The sequence below is a fragment of the Trachypithecus francoisi genome, unplaced genomic scaffold (genome assembly GCF_009764315.1).
Source record: "Trachypithecus francoisi isolate TF-2019V2 unplaced genomic scaffold, Tfra_2.0 Lachesis_group1, whole genome shotgun sequence".
Lineage (NCBI taxonomy): Eukaryota > Metazoa > Chordata > Mammalia > Primates > Cercopithecidae > Trachypithecus > Trachypithecus francoisi.
In genome coordinates, this window is record NW_022681454.1 from 99,017,528 (window position 1) to 99,037,603 (window position 20,076).

General features: G+C 38.1%; 1 protein-coding gene across 4 annotated transcripts in view; it reads left to right on the top strand.

Moving 5' to 3' along the window:
• Positions 1-20,076, top strand: part of NFKB1 (nuclear factor kappa B subunit 1) — a 131,132-nt gene that overhangs the window by 95,524 nt on the left and 15,532 nt on the right. For all 4 annotated transcript variants that reach the window (XM_033214880.1, XM_033214881.1, XM_033214882.1 and 1 more), the window contains 7 exons: positions 585-676; positions 2,346-2,484; positions 11,166-11,309; positions 12,634-12,723; positions 13,875-14,069; positions 15,230-15,371; positions 18,606-18,720. In XM_033214880.1, coding sequence (XP_033070771.1) covers positions 585-676; positions 2,346-2,484; positions 11,166-11,309; positions 12,634-12,723; positions 13,875-14,069; positions 15,230-15,371; positions 18,606-18,720 — 917 coding nt within the window. The remainder of the gene's footprint in view (positions 1-584; positions 677-2,345; positions 2,485-11,165; positions 11,310-12,633; positions 12,724-13,874; positions 14,070-15,229; positions 15,372-18,605; positions 18,721-20,076) is intronic.

Consider the following 20,076-nt stretch of genomic DNA (forward strand, 5'->3'; position numbering starts at 1 on the left):
TTCAAATCCTGGTTCCCCCATGTACTAGCTGTTCAACCTCAGACAAGTACTTAACCTCTTTGGACCCCAGTTTCTCTTTTGCAAAGTGAAGATAATAATAGTACGTCTACACCACAAAGTTGTGGTGAGGATGAAATCAGTTAATATGTGTATATATGAAGCACTTAGAATAGCATCTGCCATATATTAATAGTAAAACTTATATAAGTTAATTATTTTATGTACATCTACATATTGAATTGGACTGCCTCTTGGGATTCTAATATTCTTCTACCATCCTTCATGTTTCTCAGGGTTGGCTTAAGGATGGAGAAGCAGTAAGGTCAAAGATTAAAAGAAAATTCAGGTTAACTAGGTAAATCTAGTATTCTCTCATTGTGAATGAAACTTGGGGCACATTACTATGGTAAATAATTTTTAAAAGTCAGTGATTTGTGAAGATTTTAAAAGACTTAACCTTTTGATCTTGTTTTTTAAAAGTAAATAGATAGTAGGTAGAATATTAACCCAGTTTTATTTTTCAGCATGTTTATAAATATTATTACACTATGTGAAATTACACACTTCAATGTGATTGTTTGCAGATGACATCCAGATTCGATTTTATGAAGAGGAGGAAAATGGCGGAGTCTGGGAAGGATTTGGAGATTTTTCCCCCACAGATGTTCATAGACAAGTAAGTGATTTTTTATTATTATTATTAATCCTTATTATTTTTAGAGATGGGATCTCACTCTGACACCCAGGCTGAAGTGCAGTGGTACAATCACAGCTCACTGTATCCCCCAGCTCTTGGGCTCAGGGGATCCTCCTGTCTCAACCTACCAAATATCTGGGACTACAGGCATGCTACCATGCCCAGCTAGTTTTTTCATTTTTATTTTTTTTGTAGAGGTGGTGTCTTGCCATTTTGCTCAGGCTAGTCTTGAACTCCTGGGCTTAAGCGATTATCCTACGTTGGCTTCCCAAAATGCTGGAATTATAGGCATGATTCATATTATTATCATCATTTTACACTTTCTGCCTTGTTGAAATTTAGTACTTAGCTTCCATCTATAAAAAGGAAAAATCGTAAATATATAACTTCCATAAAACAGTACTGTTTTGAAGACTCATGCAGGTCATCCAAAAAAGTTACCTACTGTGGAGTTATGGGCAAGGTTCTTTTAGATCGTTTGCTCTGAGATGTTGGCAAGATATTTAACTTGGTGCCTAATCCCCTAACCCATAAGACAGTGCCCCACAGGTCCTGTAGTGAAAATGTTTTTAGTGTTCTACCAAAGTAATTATGATGAGACCTGTTAAAAGGGTGTTCTAGGAGTCATCTTCTAATTGAAGCTGATGTCGTCCTGTTAAATGAAGATTTCCCAGTGGCAACTAAATGACTAAGAGATGACAATGCTGAGCCCCCACTTTAATGATTATTCTCCTATTTACAAGTAATTGAAAAGTATTATGTTAACAAAAAATTGGAAACAATCCAAATATTCATCAATAAGTGACCAGTTAAGTTATGGTCTATCCTTTTGATGAAATATCATATAGTTATTCAAAATAATGAGTACTCTGTGAACTAATAAAGAAAGTTCTCAATTATACAGTGTTAAAATATTTTAAAAGATGGGTGTAGAACAAAATGCATGTAGAAATGATTCTATGTTCATGCATAAAGAAATTCTGGAAGGATACCTAAGAAATTAATAACAGTATTTACCACTGGCTGGTACACTGTAGGAACTGCATGGATGGGGAACAAGAATGTCAAAGAGAATACCACTGTATGCTTTTTTATATTTTACAAAATCTTTAGCCCTGTGAATATATTACATAGTCAAAATTCAAACTGAAAAATGCTAAAATCCCTAACATACCACCAAGAACTAATGTGTTATGATGCCAATGTAAGCAATGTTTAGTTTCTTCTCTTCATCACTGGCCTGTAGCCATCTCTCTCTTTCCATACCCAGTCTTTCTGATGTTGCTATAAATAATCTTGGAGGCTTTTAAGGCTGTTTTGGAAGGGAAGAAAGTATATGCAGTGAATTTTATAAGCATGATATTTACAACTAGAAGACATCTGAAATATAAGACAAATGAAATAATAAAGATTTGTAGTACATTAGCACAGCATTGTATTTTGATTTTACAGTAGCAATTTCATAAAAATGTATCGGTATAGAATTCTGAGTTTGGAACTTTCTCCAGGACACTGTTTTTTAGTACACTGTGTCTAAACATTGGATATAAAGAAAAGCATAAGGAATGTGTTTAATGAGTAGCATTACTGCAAAAAAAAAAAAAAAAGGGTAGTCCTACACCAACATGTGGTTCTTTGTATCCTGCAGTTTGCCATCGTCTTCAAAACTCCAAAGTATAAAGATGTTAATATTACGAAACCAGCCTCTGTGTTCGTACAGCTTCGGAGGAAATCTGACTTGGAAACTAGTGAACCAAAACCTTTCCTCTACTATCCTGAAATCAAAGGTAAGTCAGTTGTTTAAAATCTTATGCTCATTTTTTATTTTATTTTATTTTATTTTATTTTATTTTATTTATCTTTTTGAAACAGAGTCTGACTCTGTTGCCCAGGCTGGAGTGCAATGGTGTGGTCATAGCTCACTGCAACTTTGAACTCCTGGCCTCAAGCAATCCTCCTGCCTCAGCATCTCAAGTAGCTGGGACTACAGGTGTGCACCACCATGCCAGGCTAAATTTTTTTTTTTTTTACTTTTAATAGAAACGAGGATTTCCTACGTTGTCCAGGCTGGCCTTAAACTCCTGGCCTTAAGCAGTCCTCTGGCCTTGGCCTCCCAAAATGCTGGAATTATAGGCTTGAGCTTCCATGTCTGGCCATTGTACTTGTTCTGAGAGGAGGACAAGCTAATTAGAAGAGATCAGTTAGTCACCTCCTTTGAACAGCTTCCTAGTAACAGGTCCCTGGGTCCACAGTGCTTATTTTTAGAACGGACAGTAGTATATTCTTCTGAGGTCATGGAATTAGTCCAACTTTTTAAAATAATGTTATTTCCACCAAGCTTATATGAGATTTAGACATTGAGAATTTGTCTTTGAATTTGAGAATCTAACAGTTCTTGATTGACTCAGAGTTCAAGCAGCTGAGATGAAAAACTCAGGCTTGCTCTTTAGGAGAATCAGCCAGTCAGTCAACCAGCCTCAGGCGGTGGAACAGAAAACTTGGCCAACATGCACTGCAAAACTATGAAAATGAGTAAGGCGTCATTCTTTCTCTCACAAAAGATGCTTTAAGAAAGGGCACTCACAGTTTTCTTAAATAGTTATAATGTAAATTATGAGTTTAATAAGTACGAAAAGTGAAGCATCCATAAAAATATATGAGAATGTTGAAGAGAGAGCCCTTGGTCCCTTTATTTTACAGCAGCCTCCAAAAAGAAGGCTTCATCAAGGAGATAACATTTGGCCCTTAACATTTGGGGTGTGTTTCAGCAGTTGGGTGTTAAATGGAGAAGGAAAGTGTTCTCTAGGCTTAGGTTACTTGAGGAGCTTAAAGAGATAGGTAAACACAGTTAGCATTTATGCAGAGGGAAACAAGTGTTTAGTGCTGAGATGGACATGAAGGCCAATTTAGGTGAGGAAGGCCAGGGCCAGGCTAAAGAGGGCTGTGAGTGGCAGCTTAAGAATTTTGCGTTAATTCTGGAGAGGGATAGCCAAGCCCGCCTAGGTTTGGAAGGATGGCTCTGACTTCTTTATGTCACCAGTAAGAGTACCATTTAGGAGGCAGATGATGAGTCAGAAGAGTAATGCAAGAATCCAAGTGAGAAACGGTGAAGTTAGTAAAGGTCCTAGTGCCAGGAATGAAAGGAGATGGTGGACTCAAGAGAGAGCACGGTGATACTGTCAAGAGGGCCTACAGGTTGGAGATGTAGGAGAGACAGGGAGTCATGGATGGGTCTAAGACTCCTTGACCAGGAAGTTTGTGATGTGGTTGACTTGATGAAAGGAACAAGGGAGCAAAAGTAGATTTGGGTGGGAAAAGAGGGAACTCAGAGTAAAACATGTTATATTTTAGGTCCCTGTGGGAAAGTCAAGTGTAAGTTCTTAGTAGGCAGATCAAAAGGCAGAACTGGAACTCAACAGAGGACAGGGTGAGAAATTTAGCATTAGAATCATCTCAAAACGAGATACAACAGGCACCAAGTCACCATTCAAAGGTATTTCTTAACCTAGAGTCCACTGACCCCCAAAGAGTCTGTGAATAGAAATGTACTTTAATCATCAGCTTCTTTTGAAATCCTGTTTTGTATTTTACATACTGAAAACCATGATTCTGAGAAGAGATCCATAGAGTTCACCAGACTGCAGAAGGGGCTGTGGCATAAACAAAATTAGAAACCCCTCAGTTGGAGGGAAGTGAGACTGGGAAGGGAGGTCAGTAAAATGATTGCCACGGGGCACCCAGATCCTTGCTGAGGTTGGAAACCGCAAAGGTGCAGCAGCAACAAGCCACATGGGTGGGTGTTGGCTCCTGTGAGAGCAAGATGTGATAGGTAATCTTTGAAGAGGGCTTTCCTTTCCTAGAATTTGTGCTGCCACAGGAGCGTTTAGAAAACGGTTCTGCAAGTTCTTGTTTCTTTTCTGAGGTTGTGGCCTCTTCATTGTTTGGTCACATTTGTAGTGTATTCTATATCCTGGTGGTTTGAAAACATTGTCAGCACAGTAACTTTTCTTTCTTCACATGAGATTTCATACAAAATCCCAGTGTATGGACCTGGTAGGCTTTGGTGAAAATAGGGGTGAAGGGCCCTGCCAGCTTGGCCTTCCAAGAGGCTGTCCCACCTCTCCTCACTTCCCTACCAAGAGCTGCTGGAGGTCTTTTGAATGCTTCTGCCTACACAAAATGATGTGAAAATCACTGCTTTAATTTAAACCCTTCTTTAAAAGTAGACACAGAAGAAAAATATGAATAATTTTTTAGACTTTCTGAGGAAAAAAATAGATTTCTTCTCCAGAAATATGTCTTCAAATAATGTCAGATTTTGCTAGCACAGAGAATCATGAAGAAAGAAAACCCAGGTTACCTGTGTGTGTATGAACCTAGAAACATTTAAAGCTTCGGTTGGTATCTAGTCTGCCTGTCTCCCTTTCCCAGTGGTATCTATGCCTCGGAAAAGTATGTTATAGCAGGGGCATGTTCAGGTGATTAATGGTTTCTTATCATAGTAGGAACTATCTGATGCTGGGATTAGAGAATGGGGTCACCTGAAAGTTCAAAATTACACCTGTATGCTTCATGCACACATCTTCCAGACTGTCATTGATTAAAAGCTTCATACAACACAAAGTGTAAGAACTATCTGGAGAAATACTTACCCATTGAGTTCTGAAGAAAAGAATGGACAACATATATATATGAGGACAACAGATTACTTTATTCTGTAGAAACCTTCTGGATTGTAAAAACTCAAGATAATAGGACCAAGGAGAAATAATCTGGCCAGGCAATGTAACTGGTCAGAAAAGTAGTAGGCCATTTAGCGTTGAAGTAGATAATTTGGATCCAAACTATACAACCCAGGGAAACGTTGTATACATTTCTCGGAAGTCATTGAACACACTTTCCCTTACCCCCGGTCTCTGTAGTCATTCTCTATCTCATTGCCTAATTTTATATTCTTCATTATTTTTATCAATATGTAAACTTGTCTTATCTATTTATTTATGGGTCTATTGTCTTCCTACCACCCCAAGTACAAAGAATCTTCTTTAGGTCATAGGCCATCTAGAACAATATAGGTTGCATAGAAAATGCTCATTAAGTATCTGTGTACTGACTTACTGATTTACCAGCCAAGCTGCCGTCCTCATCTGTAAAGCTGGTAATATGTTGATTATCATCAGGTAAGATGTTAGACATAAATATAAAACATTATACAGAACCAGCCCTGAGCTCTGCATCTTCTATGGTCATCGACATTGTACTTCACAAAAACTTATTGGAGATGGTTGGGTCCAGGGGAGACAACTGAAATAATCAAGAGAAGGATGATTGGCAAGGAAGGAAGATAGTTGAGGAACTGCTGTACAAAGCAAAAAAAAAAAAAAGACCATAATGATTTTTCAATCTGGAAGATGGAAATTAGGGATAAATAGAATCATAATCTTTAAATTATGAAAGGTATGGCCAAGATAAATGCAGGCACCTTTACTGGTAAACTAAAACTTGAAAAGTGAGAATGAGGTACTTTTAAGGCACGTGCACAAGAATAGGTAGCAAACACTGGGAGATTATCTATATTTGTGAATTAAACTATTATAGTCATCAACTATTATGTGAAGTCACTGATTATTAAAGTCATTGGTTATTATTACACAAAACTATTTTGGAGTGTTTTCAAAAGAATGACAGCCTAACATAATGAAAACATTACTGCACTTTGAGACTGATCTTGACTCTGTTCTGACCTCAGATAAGCCACCTAACCCTTCCTAGCTTCAGTTTCCTCTCCTGCAAAAGGAGAACTTGTAGTAAGTGGCCGCTTCGGTTCCTTCTAAAATAGGTTGATGTTTCATAGTACATCCCATGGTGCCATTGTCAAAAACAGACTGCAAGGATAAATGATCCCCTGAACATGGAGTGTGAAAGTCTCCATATTCAATTCTGTGGAGATTCAGACAGCAGGTTCTTTTATAAAGCTTATGTGGAATGTTCTGTATCAGTTTCTTGTCATTGGAATCTTGCCTTTAAAATTCCCATTTTACAGTGAAATACAGCCAATAAATATCTGTCTGCTTTAAAAGGTAAAAGGAATACATAGAAAATACTAACTAATCTCTTTGCTGGAATCCATGTCAATAGATAACATTTATTTCTGAAGATAAATAAGTTGCCTGCTTCCCTCTTGTGTTTCATATGTCTGCAGTGAGCAGTCATGAGTATAGCTGTAAACTAGTTATAACTGATGGGGAAATTATAAATCTGAATCTAAAAATATTTGATAAGGAAGTCTTTAAAGTTTCTCCACTTCAAGGTCATCCCCCTTCTAGTAGAAGCATATTTTTCTCAAAATTTGGCAACCTTGGTTTTTTTTTTTTTTCCTAGGAAGTCTGGACATGTTCAGCTTTTGAATAACTATTAAAGCGTACTTTGTTACCCCACTTTCCTGTGCTTCATCTTTCAACTGCAGTTAGATGATCATGAGATAATCAGTAAACAGCGACCTGCTTTCTAGCCCTAAGGTGACTGAAACAACCACAGAATTAGAAATAATCGAAGATCTTTCTGAACATAAGCATGACAAAACTGACACTGAAGAATCAGAAATAGAACAATTGTTAAGGATTCAGCTCCTGATCAAAAAAAGAATACCTCACTGATTTTTTTTAATTTGGAAAAATGAAATAAAACCCCCTTAACTGTTCCAGCCCAAAAAAGAGAAGAAAGAAAAACAAAATATATGATAGAAAAAGAAGAGAAAGAAAGGGAAACAGAAAGAAGAAACGAGAACACAGTAACACCACATAGGCAGTGACGGAACTCAAAAGGGCATTGGGGCTGGTGAGAAGCACAGACAGTGAGAAACAGAAAGATGAAAACAAAACAAACAAAAAGAAAAAAAGACAATCAAAAGTCTCAGAGGGCATCACTGTACTGTAGTCAAATAGTGGTCTTAGACTTTTAGCCCCCCGTATCTCATCAGTCACCAGAGGTTACACACCCCTCGTTTACTGTGTTTCTGGCATCTACCCCATTTTTATTACCATGGTGACCACTAAGGAATGGGCCTCCATCACTTATGTCTGCACTGTCTCTGCCTCTCACTTTGACTCTTTAGTATGTCCCACACACAAGTAAAAGATGAACTTCCTAAAATACCATCCTATTTCCCTGTTCAAAAACATTCAGCGGCTTTCTTGCATATGAGTTCATTCTCCAGGTGCTTCACAGTGTTGTCCCATTTCTCAAGAATTCCTTATACAGTCATACCTTGTTTCATTGTACTTTGCAGATACTGTGATTTTTACAAATTGAAGGTTTGTGGCAATAGTGTCAAGAAAGTCTATTGGTGCCATTTTTCCCACAGCATGTACTCACTTTATGTCTCTATGTCACATTTTGGTAATTCTCTCAATATTTGAAACTTTTCCATGACTATTATATCTGTTATGGTGGTCTGTGAACAGTGATCTTTGATGTTTTGGGGTACCACAGATAGTGTCCATATAAGATGGCAAACTTAATCGATAAATGTTGTGTGTGTTCTGACTGCTCTTCTTACTGGCCATTCCTCCATCTCTCTCTCCCTCTCCTCAGGCTTCCCTATTCCCTATCATACAACCATATGGAAATTAGGCCAGTTAATAACCCTACAGTGGCCTCCAAGTGTTCAAGTGAAAGGAAAAGTCACACCTCTCACTTGAATTCAAAAGCCAAAAATGATTAAGCTCAGTGAGGAAGGCGTGTCAAAAGCTGAGATAAGCCCAAAGCTAGGCCTCTTGTGCCAGTTAGCCAAGAATGCAAAAGAACATTTCTTGAAGGAAATTATAAGTGCTACTCTAGTGAACCCACAAATGATAAGAAAGCACAACCACCTTATTACTGATATAAAGGTTTTAGTGGTCTGACTAGAAGATCAAACCAGCCACAACATTCCCTTTTACCAAAGCCTAATCCAGAGCAAGGCCTTAACTCTCTTCAATTCTATGATGGCTTAGAGAGGTGAGGAAGCTGCAGAAAAAAAGTTGAAAGCTAGCAGAGGTTGTTGGTTCATGAGGTTTAAAAGAGAAGCCATCTCTGTAACATAAAAGTGCAAGGTGAAGCAACAAATGCTAACAGAGAAGCTGCAGCAAGTTATCCAGGAGATCTAGTTCAGAAAATTGATGAAGGTAGCCACACCAAACAGATTTTCAGTGTACAAGAAACAACATTCCATTGGAAGAAGATGCCATCTAGGACTTTCATAACTAGAGAGAAGATGTAAAAATGCCTGGCTTCAAAGCTTTTAAAAACAGGCTGACTCTCAGGAGGTTGAGGTGGGAGGATCACTTGAACACAAAAGGTCAAGGCTGCAGTGAGCTATGATTGCACCACTGCACTCCAGCCTGGGCATTGTCTCAAAAAAAAAAAGAAAAAGAAAAAAAAAAAGCCGACTTTCTTGTTAAGAGTTAATGCAGCTGGTGACTTTAAATTGAAGCCAGTGCTCATTTATCATTCTGAAAAATCCTAGAGCTGTTAAGAATTATGCTAAATCTACTCTGCCTTTGCTCTGTAAATGGAACAAGAAAACCTGGATGACAGCACATCTGTTGACAGCATGGTATACTGAATATTTTTAAACCCACTGTTGAGACCTACTGCTCTGAGAAAAAAAAAAAAAGATTCCTTTCAAAATGGTAGTGCTCATTGTCAATGCACCCGGTCACCCAAGAGCTCTGAAGGGGATGTTTTCATGCCTACTAACAGCCATTCTGCAGCCCATGGATCAAAAAGTAATTTTGGCTTTCAGTCTTATTGTTTAAGAAATACATTCTGTAAGGCTGTACCTGCCATAGATAGTAATTACTCTGATGAATCTGGGCAAAGTAAATTGAAAACCCTGCGGAGAGGATTTACCATTCTAGATGCCATTAAGCACATTTGTGATTCATTGAAGGAGGTCAAAATATCTACATGAATAAGAATTTGGAATAAATTGATTCCAGCCCTCATGGGTGACACTGAGGGATTCAGTGGAGGAAGTAACAGCAGATGTGGTGGAAATAGCAAGAGAATGAGAATGAGAAGTGGAGCCTGAAGATGGGACTGAACTGCTGCTCATGATTTAACTTTCTTGGATAGGAATTGTTTCTTATGGATGAGCAAAGAAAGTAGTTTCTTGAGATAGAATCTACTCCTGGAGAAGATGCTGTGAACATTGTTGAAATGATAATAATTTAGAATATTCCTTACACTTAATAAAGCAGCAGCAGGGTTTGAAAGAATTGACCCTCGTGTGGAAGGAAGTTAAAACTGTGGATAAAATGCTGTCAAACAGCATTATATACTATGGAGAAATCTCTGTGAAAGAAAGAGTCAATTGACAGACTTCAACAAATTTCATTGTTGTCTTATTTTTAAAAATTGCCACAACCATCCAGCCTTCAGTAGCCAACACCCTCATCAGTCAGCAGCCATCAACATTGAGGCAAGACCATCCACCAGTACAAAGATTACAACCTGCTGTAGGCTCAGGTGATTGTTAGCCTGTTTTAGCAATAAAGTGTTTTTAATTAAGATATGTGCATTGCTTCTTTTTAAGACATAATTCTGTTGCACACTTAATAGCCTATAGTAGAGTGTAAACATAATTTTTTTGTATACTGGGAAACCAAAAACATCATGTGACTTGGTTTATTGCAGTAATGTGGAACTGAACCTTTTAATATCTCAGAGGCATGCCTGTACTAAACTTTCACTTCAGCCAAACTTATCTACTCCTGTTGTCATAAGCGCCCCATGTACGTCTTTCCTTCATTATTGTTTTCCTCCATATCCCCTTCCCAGAATATCTTCCTTTTTCCTCTTCTTATATAAAATTGATTTTGAGAAGCCTTTCCTGAATTTCCCATCCCTCAGTGACCTCCTAAAAGGTTTTCCTGAAACTCCTAGAACACTGATCTGCACCATAAATTTAATGTATGTAGTGTTATAGTGCTGTCTCAGTAAGTCTTTCCCCCACTATCTTAAAATTATGTTGGAGGGTTCTTGACAGCAAAGACATTATATCATGCTTTTTTTTATTTCCAACATTTAGCTCGTTGTAGATGTATAATAAATGTTAACTTATTAACGAGTTATTTTGTGTGACCAAGCAAAAGGGTCAATAATTTTTTTATTGAATATCTTCAGTATCTTTTTGATGGACAATCAAATATTTCACTAATTTTAACAACACTGGGGACTGAAGAAACTGTTGTAGAGTGGATTTGGGTGTGTACTGCTCTGTGGTCTCTCTGGAACTAGCTTTTAGCATTCATACCCATTGGAATAAATATAATGCTTCTTGAAATTTAGCATCTCTTCCTCTTTGAGTGCTTTCTATTTCCCTTTAAGATGTTTAAAAATACCATTAGAATCAGTGGTCTTTCTGTGGCTAGTGGTGGGACCGAATCAATCTTTTCTCCTCTGGTTTCTCTTCCTTTAAATACAGATAAAGAAGAAGTACAGAGGAAACGGCAGAAGCTCATGCCCAATTTTTCGGATAGTTTCGGCGGTGGGAGTGGCGCTGGAGCTGGAGGCGGAGGCATGTTTGGTAGTGGCGGTGGAGGAGGGGGCACTGGAAGTACAGGGCCAGGTACAAAAATACCTATTCTTTCTAAAACTTTTTCATATTGGAGAGGGTAGAATTTTCTTTTCTTTGGTTTCTGAGCATGTCTGTGAGTTGAGTGGCTATGATATTACTGAGTATATTAATTAAAATTTCCTGACAAATGTCAATTTATTTTTCAAAGAAATCCGTGTTCATTTTACAATATGTAGGTAATTTCAAAAGCCTTTAAGAAGAAAAAAGGTACCCCAAAGCCAGTTTTTAATGAGTACCTCCCTAAACACTTTAGTATATTTCTCTTTTATGTTTTTTGACATGGTTGTCTTGTTTTTGTTTGGAAACATTGAAAAAATTTTATATCATACGTACTACAATATAGCTATATATTAAACATCTCTATATAATACATTGTAGAAAATTTGAAAATACATAAAATCTGCCATCAAAGGTTAACTACTACTATTTTTTATGTATATGTTGTAGTAGATACTTATGGATTTTCCCCTGAATACAACTGTGATCATCATCATGCATTTTATTTTAATGCATTTATTTGTAATACTATTTTACTATCTTTTGCACCATGACTGTATGTATAGAGTCATATGTGCAATGTTTACCTGAGATGTTAACATAAACATTTCCTCCAGTAATATGAACTTTACCTAAGCATAAATTTTAAGCATCATTTTAATGACTCATTTCCTCAAGTGAACAAACCATAGAATAACTTACTTACATGTAGTTTCCTGTTTTCTATGTAAAATGCTATACTGAACTCCTATCCACATAACTTTTCATTTATTCCAGATTACTTTTGTAAATTAGAGTCTTTGTAAAGTTACTGTGTCAGAGGGCATGACATCTAATTCCAGCTGCTTCCCCCAAAGAGTTGTACCAGCTTGTGCTTCCACCAAAATTGCCTAGGAGTGAACAGTGGTGGCCATTTTTCCATTGAGGAGTCAGTATGTTTTTCTGTGCTTTGTTTGATTTATTTTTTTTCCTCAAGGGGTTATTTTAATGTTTGCTACATAGGCAAGTCTGAGTTTGGTTGGTGACCCTCACTGTTAGCCTCTCCCCTTCACATAGGAGTGGAGGCTTTCTCCATCGCAACCACTCCCCAAATCTGGGGTGCTGTCAGAGTTGCCAAAATGTAAACTTTATCAAAGTGGAATTCTGATGGTCCCATGACCCCCACCATGTGTCTTAGTCTCAACAGAAGCACCATGTGTGGGCACAGTACTGTCCTTTCACACCAAAGGCTGTGCTCACCTGACAGACAGACACTAAGTTGTGCTGAGTCTTGTAAAATATCTTCATGATGTTTCATTTGTTTTACTTGCCATTTCAGGGTATAGCTTCCCGCACTATGGATTTCCTACTTACGGTGGGATTACCTTCCATCCTGGAACTACTAAATCTAATGCTGGGATGAAGCATGGTAAGTAATCCTTTATTCTTAATACCAAGAAAGGAAAAAAATCCTAAAAAGGGTTTTTAAAATCTATCACAACAGTATTATCATCTTGAAAAATAATTGATTAATGCAAATAAACTAAGAAGATACTTTTTCCAAAAGATATTATTTCCTGTGGCTAGTATAAACTCTATTCCTTGTTTATATTTTATATATTTACTTCATAAGTGGCATGAACAGAGGAAAGAAAAGAGCATTGAAAAGAGATATACAGAGACCTGACTATTCAAACATTTTAAACATCACCAAACTTACGTATTCTGTCTCTCGTTTTCTCAAATAGTACACTTCCAAAATCATTTTGAGTTTTATAGGGTTTGTCTTTTCCCGTCAAGTCATCACCTGAGAAGCTGCAGTTAAACCACGTGTTGATAGTTTACATTACAGGTCCATTCTAGTGTACCCATGGAAGAAGTAATACTATAAAGAAGTCTTCCCATTTATTGAATACCTATTTTTGTGCCAAGTGCTTTTACATGTTTTAACTGTTATCTTCATGACTGCACTATATGGAAAATAGTATCTCCATTTTGCACACAAAAGACACCAAAGTTCAGAAATGTTTATACTCACTGAAAGCACACAGAAGTTAGTGGCAGAACAAGAATTTGAAGCAGGTCTCCACCATAAAAGCTAGATGCTCTCATAGTATCTGTCAGATAACATAGTTGAACCTGAAAGAGGATGATCAGGAATGGTACACTGGATAGCTCCCATACTAAAGAACGTGAACTGACAACATGTCTTTATGACTTGCTTTGTTCATTAGCGTTAGGAAAAAACTGCTCTGCTTTCAAGAACTTTAAAAATTCAACTTTTCTGCAATTTACAGAAGAGCTTTATTTCATTTTTCTCCTGTACAAGTAAATAAGCAAAATGAGATCTAAGATTTTAGAAGTATACTAAAAATGATTTTTAGAATTGAGTTTAGAATATCTCCAAAACATGGTATTTATGATATCACCATTTTTAAAAGAATTTTAAATTATTATTTTTCTTTTCCTTTTGCAGCAAACTTGCCTCTTACCTTTATCTGACCTGCATTGGAATAGTGAATTATCACTAAATTAATACATTTTACTGAGAAAAATCGGATGTTTTTGCATTTATCTTAGGAACCGTGGACACTGAATCTAAAAAGGACTCTGAAGGTTGTGACAGAAGTGATGACAGAAACACTGTAAACCTCTTTGGGAAAGTCATTGAAACCACAGAGCACAATCAGGAGCCCAGCGAGGCCACTGATGGGAATGGTGAGGTCACTCTAACGTATGCAACAAGAGCAAAAGAAGAGAGTGCTAGGGTTCAGGGTAAGTGAGCACACAAATTGTGTTCTATTGGTTGGCTGGGGAGGGGTCAGTCCTAAGTGTAGAAAGGTATCTGCTAATCTAAAGATGACATATCATTATCTAGTTAAGTGTACTCTTCAAAGTTCTGTATGTCTTTGGAAGAGCATATGTCAGATCATTTTATTCACACTGGGATTTCCATTTTTGCTCTGTTGTCTTTGAATGTAAAGTACAGAAATTTACATGTACATTCTCCAGTCATAATCATGCAGTTTTAGGGTATTGTGAGAGATAATCAACTTCTTTTCTGGCACAGATAAATAGAGAAGTATTTCTACAAGCTTAATAGTCACCCTCTCTAGATTCTGGCTTAACCATCATACTGAAATAGAACTTTGCCTTAAAATAGGAACTTTTCTTTTTATCTTGTTGCCCTCTTTGAATAAGTAGGATTAGGAGAAAATGTACTTTTGTGTTTACTCTGAACCAATACTTATTAGCATATGTGTCATGATTCTAGGTCATCCTAGATCGTACTAAGAAGACATCTGTCAAAGCAATTAGAGTTGGTGGCCACATGTGGTATCTATCACATATGCCTTTTTTTTTTCACACCCCTTTAAAAATGTATAAGCCATGATTAGCTAGGGAACTATATGAAAAGCAGACCATAAACAGGTTTTGGCCCAAAGGTCACAACTGCCATTCCCTGACCTTAATGGAACAAACTTTACAAAAACATGAGTGTCTCATGGAAAGTCTCTGTTTATGGCAGAGACATGTGTTTTTTCACACATTGCCTAACAAGCTAATTGTTAGAGATCCCAATGAAGGATTATTTCACCAAGATATTGGTGATTTAAAATCATGGTAAAATCTAACATTGTTTGGAGATTGTTTTCCTTAAAATATGATAATGGTTGTTCCCTTAAAATAACACATTTCTAAACTTTTTTCCTCTAACAAACCACACATAGATTCTTTAAGATCAATCTCTAACTATATTTGTCAATGACCCATTCTGCTTTTTCACAATCCAAAAGCATTGAAAGAGCATTTTCAACTAAAATGATGTGTCAAGGTGTCAGAACACTGATGCTGGTCAGTTTGACCTTGAGCATTCCATACTCATAAAACAAAAGTAGGAACACTCAACTATGATTGTGGTCATTGCCTTACAGATAACCTCTTTCTAGAGAAGGCTATGCAGCTTGCAAAGAGGCATGCCAATGCCCTTTTCGACTACGCAGTGACAGGAGACGTGAAGATGCTGCTGGCCGTCCAGCGCCATCTCACTGCCGTGCAGGATGAGAATGGGGACAGGTAAGTCAGGATTTTTTGCATGATAGGTTGTTCTGGGTAGGGAAAAAGAAGAGCATCGTATAATGCATACTGACTAGAGATAAAAATAATTGTTCAAATGTATTGAGTCCTCTAACTGGAACGATCAAGAAAACTAGTGTGAATAAGGTTAAGTAGCACAATTTGCTGCTCCATCCTGCTGCTGTCATCTGTTGGAATCTGTAGTAGCTGGAGGACTCATCTAAGAGTGAATCTCTCTGGGCAAGCCAACTAAGATGTGTATAGGTAATGGTACTTTTTGAAAAGCCTCGCTTTGTTTATTGAAATAATATTTGGAGAATTGTTAAGAGTCCTACCAAATCCTTGAAGCCTTGTTATCCCAGCTGCATATTTATAATGACAGTGTACTCAAGAAAAAGCCCAATAAAGGCAGCAACAACAACACAAAGATTAAGAGGGATTGGTCATTCTTTCCTAGTTACTGATTTCTTCTCTACTACCTCTTCTGATGGTCACCAGTCTGTGACTGGTTCAGACTTTTGTGACTGCTCCAGCCCATGCGTGGGAGTCGAACATTCCAAACACCATGCCTTCCATTCCTGCTATTACTGAGATTGTATTTGCAAAGCCACCTGGCTTCTTTCTAAAACAGTTCTCTTAGTCCTTTCATTGAGACTTCTAAAGTATCTCGAAAGCCTATAAAAATAACAAGAAACAGCAGCCTTCACATTCAAGTCAAGTGCCTTATCTAAAACCTTCCTAAAATAGCATCAACACAGAGAAATCCTTTTCTGTGGAAGAGCTCTTGAGTGCTGTGTTTTAGACCTCAGTTTAAAAATTAAACCAAGCTCTTTAGGAAAGTAACAATCTCAGGGTTTCAAGCAGAGACACCTTTGTTCTCGTTCCTTGCAACGTAACCAAGGATGTGGTATAACCACTGGCCTTGTTATACAGTATGAGAGGCACCAGTACAACCTTCTTGGTGTAAGGCCATGAACAGCAGAATGCTTTTTCAGGGTTAAATAATCCAGTTAGCATTCAATAGCATACAACCACAAGAAAAAGCAGTTAACCGAGACAGGATAGCAGTGTTTCAAGTGGCATTTCCAGGGACCTGTTGAATTGATAAGTCTAAGAAGATGAGCACGTGCAGGTTAGAAAGGAAGTACTGATATCTGAAGGGGGGATTGTAGGAAGGGATACAAGGCGAGGCACGTGCAAGTTCCCTCCTAAGACCCAAGCACGCTCACACAAGCCGGCTCTCAGAGAGGCCATAGAGGTGGGACTTGGAGAGACCAAAGGATCCTCAGAAGAGTGTAGGTAAAGGGCAGCTTTTGGCCATCACAGCCCAAGTCTCTTGTTTTAATTCAGTCCATCATATTTGGCTAATAGTCTGAGTCCTGTGGCCGTTAGTCATCATAGAAAATACAATAAAGAAAAATATATAAAACTTCTGCTATTGGGGAAATTCCCATAAGGGTGTGAGGATTTGAGGGGGAGGGGGAATGTACTTCTGCTATGAAATGCTGAGCTGCACATGGAAATTTTCGGGCAGTTTTAGAAGTATGACCTTTTTCTTGGTATATGTGCATCATGTCTATGTCAGAGTTTAGGCCCTTTTCAGAAGTCTTCTTCCAGTATCACATTTCAAGAAGCAATAGTGAAACCCTGAGATCATCCATTTTAAAATATTTCTCAAGTAGCAAAATCACAATTTAGTTTTTTAGGCTCTTCTGTGCCAGTGTTAATCCCAAGTACGATATACTTGCTATTGCTAAGGAAGAGGCTTGAGTAAAGTGGCACCTGATAGCCTATTTTAGAGAAGATCCAGCCTGTACCTCATGTCCCAGATGTAGTTTTGCTGTGAGATGCTTTAGTGTGCTCTGCACTTCAATCTGTCCATGCTCTGGAGTGGTCATCTTCTTAGACATTCATCTGCACGTCTTTAGAGCAGTGCACATGTATCCCCTATGCAGGAGGATTGCTTAAGGGATTAAGAGGTGGCTTTGGAGTAAGACAGACCTTGGCTTGAATCCCAGCTTCACCACTTATGGCCTTGACTGAGTTATATGAGGCCTACAAGTCTCAGTTTCATTAACCAAAAAGCAAAGATAATATTACCTACCTCCTAGGATTATTGTTATAATAAAAAGACAATGTATATCAAATGCTTAGCATAGTCTGGTAAATCAAAGCTCCCCAAAAATAGTAGCCACTGTTAAAATGATTGCTATTGTTATTGTTTTGAATTTTAATAGTATGTTTTTTAATAATTAAAAGAATTATGCTTCTCTGAGTGACTTTGACACCACCGGTATGTTCAGCCTTGTTAGTGTAAGCTCTTAGGTTCCTTCTATCATTCTTATTTTTGTGCCCCTACTGCATGCTAGGGCTGTAAGATTGACTCAGACAGAACCTGCCCCAGAGATGACAGGACAGAGAAGGAGAAAAATGTGTAGAAAACTGCAGTTGCATAACCAAGCAGTAAATTTGAGAGGGACAACTTGCTCCACTTAGGAGGTTAGGAAAGTATTCTCTGAGGATGTCGGGTTTGAACTGGAATATAAAGGATGGAGTAGGCATTGTTCAGGCAGAAGAAAGGAGCAAAAACGTTCCAGGTAGAGAGAATATTTGCCGGAATGTTTGCAGGAGTGGCGGGAAATACAATCACTTTGTTTCTTCACAAGTTTACTGCAAGAATTTTCTTCCAGTAGTTAAAAGCTTCACACCATTCTCCCCTCTTGGGATCTAGAAAGATCTTTAAACAGCCACCGCACTGTATTTTGGAGGAGGGCAGCAGGGCTAGGTGAGATAACAAAGTTTTCTGAACAATCCCTAGTGCCAGGCATTCATTTTACATAAAATCTGTGTGTCAGGAAAAGTCAAGGGGAAAGGTAGAGGAGAAAACCACCCAAAGCCATACTATAGAGGTAGAATTGGGATTTAAGCTTAGGTGCTTCTGGGCTGGAAGCCTCAGTGTGTTTATGCATCAAGGGGTCAGATGTGAATGCTCCCAGAGGCCAGGCAGGTACCACAAATAACATAACAGCCTTGGGCAGACAGTTAGGAGGGACGGGTCTTCTGGAGACAGCATCCCACCTCAGATTCAATACGTTTTATAGATTCAGAACATTTTAGGGCCAAATAAAACTAGGTATGAGAACAGATTCCATTCTTGAATCTAACCACATCTTGAGAATCTTTTCTTTTTCATTAACATTTTAGTTAATTATTGCCACTGTGTTTTCATTCCAGTGTCTTACACTTAGCAATCATCCACCTTCATTCTCAACTTGTGAGGGATCTACTAGAAGTCACATCTGGTTTGATTTCTGATGACATTATCAACATGAGAAATGACCTGTACCAGGTAAGCTGAAATCTCAAGAAAACAACTGAAGAAAATTCCGTAGTTTACTTTTTCTTTTGTATGTTTGGGTGCATGTTATTTTTAGTAATGTTAAGAGTAGCAAAAATAAAAACAAACTGTTGTAGGTAATATCTAAAATCCCATTAGTTGAGAATGTTACCTTATGATTTAGGATCTTTTGATCTGTGGGTATAACAGCCATCAAGCCACAATGAAATTCAGCATCCCACTGGGGGAAGGCAAACTTTAAACTTTAGAAATCAAAGAATTTTTTCATTTAAGAGGGAGAAACTAGAGTAAAAATGTCACATCTGTCAAGAAAAATAAAGTTTAAAAAAGGTTTGAAAAGCCAGTAATTTATAATAATTTTAAAGTCTACTGAAACATACGTTGACAATATCCAGATTAAATGTATATCAAATAAAGCGTTCTGAAATCACCACACAGAAAGGTTAAAAGTTTGCTTGAGGAGGAAGAGGTGTCTTTCAAAAGCAGAAAGACAGCGCCAAGTGAGGAAAAGTGGGAACACCAAAGTTTTGCCCAAATCGGGTTTTCTTAGGAATTAATTAGGTGGGCTGAAAATACAAGTTGAGGAACTGTTTTTTCCAGAGGTCTTCCAACACTGCAAAGGGAGAAGTTAGCTGGAGACACAGCGAGGCCCCCTAATGGGCATGTGCAGAATTCAGGGAGAGGCAAGGAGCCTGGGAGCCACTTGGGCAGAAGCAGAGCTTGGACATTGGTGATGGGAACCCAGCGACCCCAGCCAGACTTTCTGGCTGAGCGACTGCACTGGCATGAAGCCAAGATGGGGTCTGGCTCCTGAGGTTTCCTCCTTCCTGCCCCCGATTGCTTTTCCCACCTCACTGTCTTTCCCCCACTCCCACCAGTCTGCTGTATGGGGCTCCTGCCCTTGCCCACTTCTTAGCTTTCCATTTTTCTCCTTTCCTTCATTGACCTGAAGCATCTTCCTCATCCTCCTTGGAGAGATGGTTTGCTGGTTCACGTGTATCTCTCACTCCAAAAATATGGCCACAATCCTGTGCGATGATTTACTTAGTGAAGGTATTTGTTCCTGCTCTCTCGGTTTTTAAAACAGTGATGTGAATCATTTCTGTTTCCTCACTTTAAAGGAAAATGCTTTTATTAGTTTAAAGAAAATTAATTAAAACTTCATTTTCTTTAAAGGAAATTAAAATATTTATTTTCTTATTTTTATTTCCATTCTTTAAAATATGCTTTAGGCTGGGTGCGGTGGCTAACACCTGTAATCCCAGCACGTTGGGAGGCCGAGGCAGGCGGATCATGAGGTCCTGGCTAACATGGTGAAATCCCGTCTCTACTGAAAAAAAAAAAAAA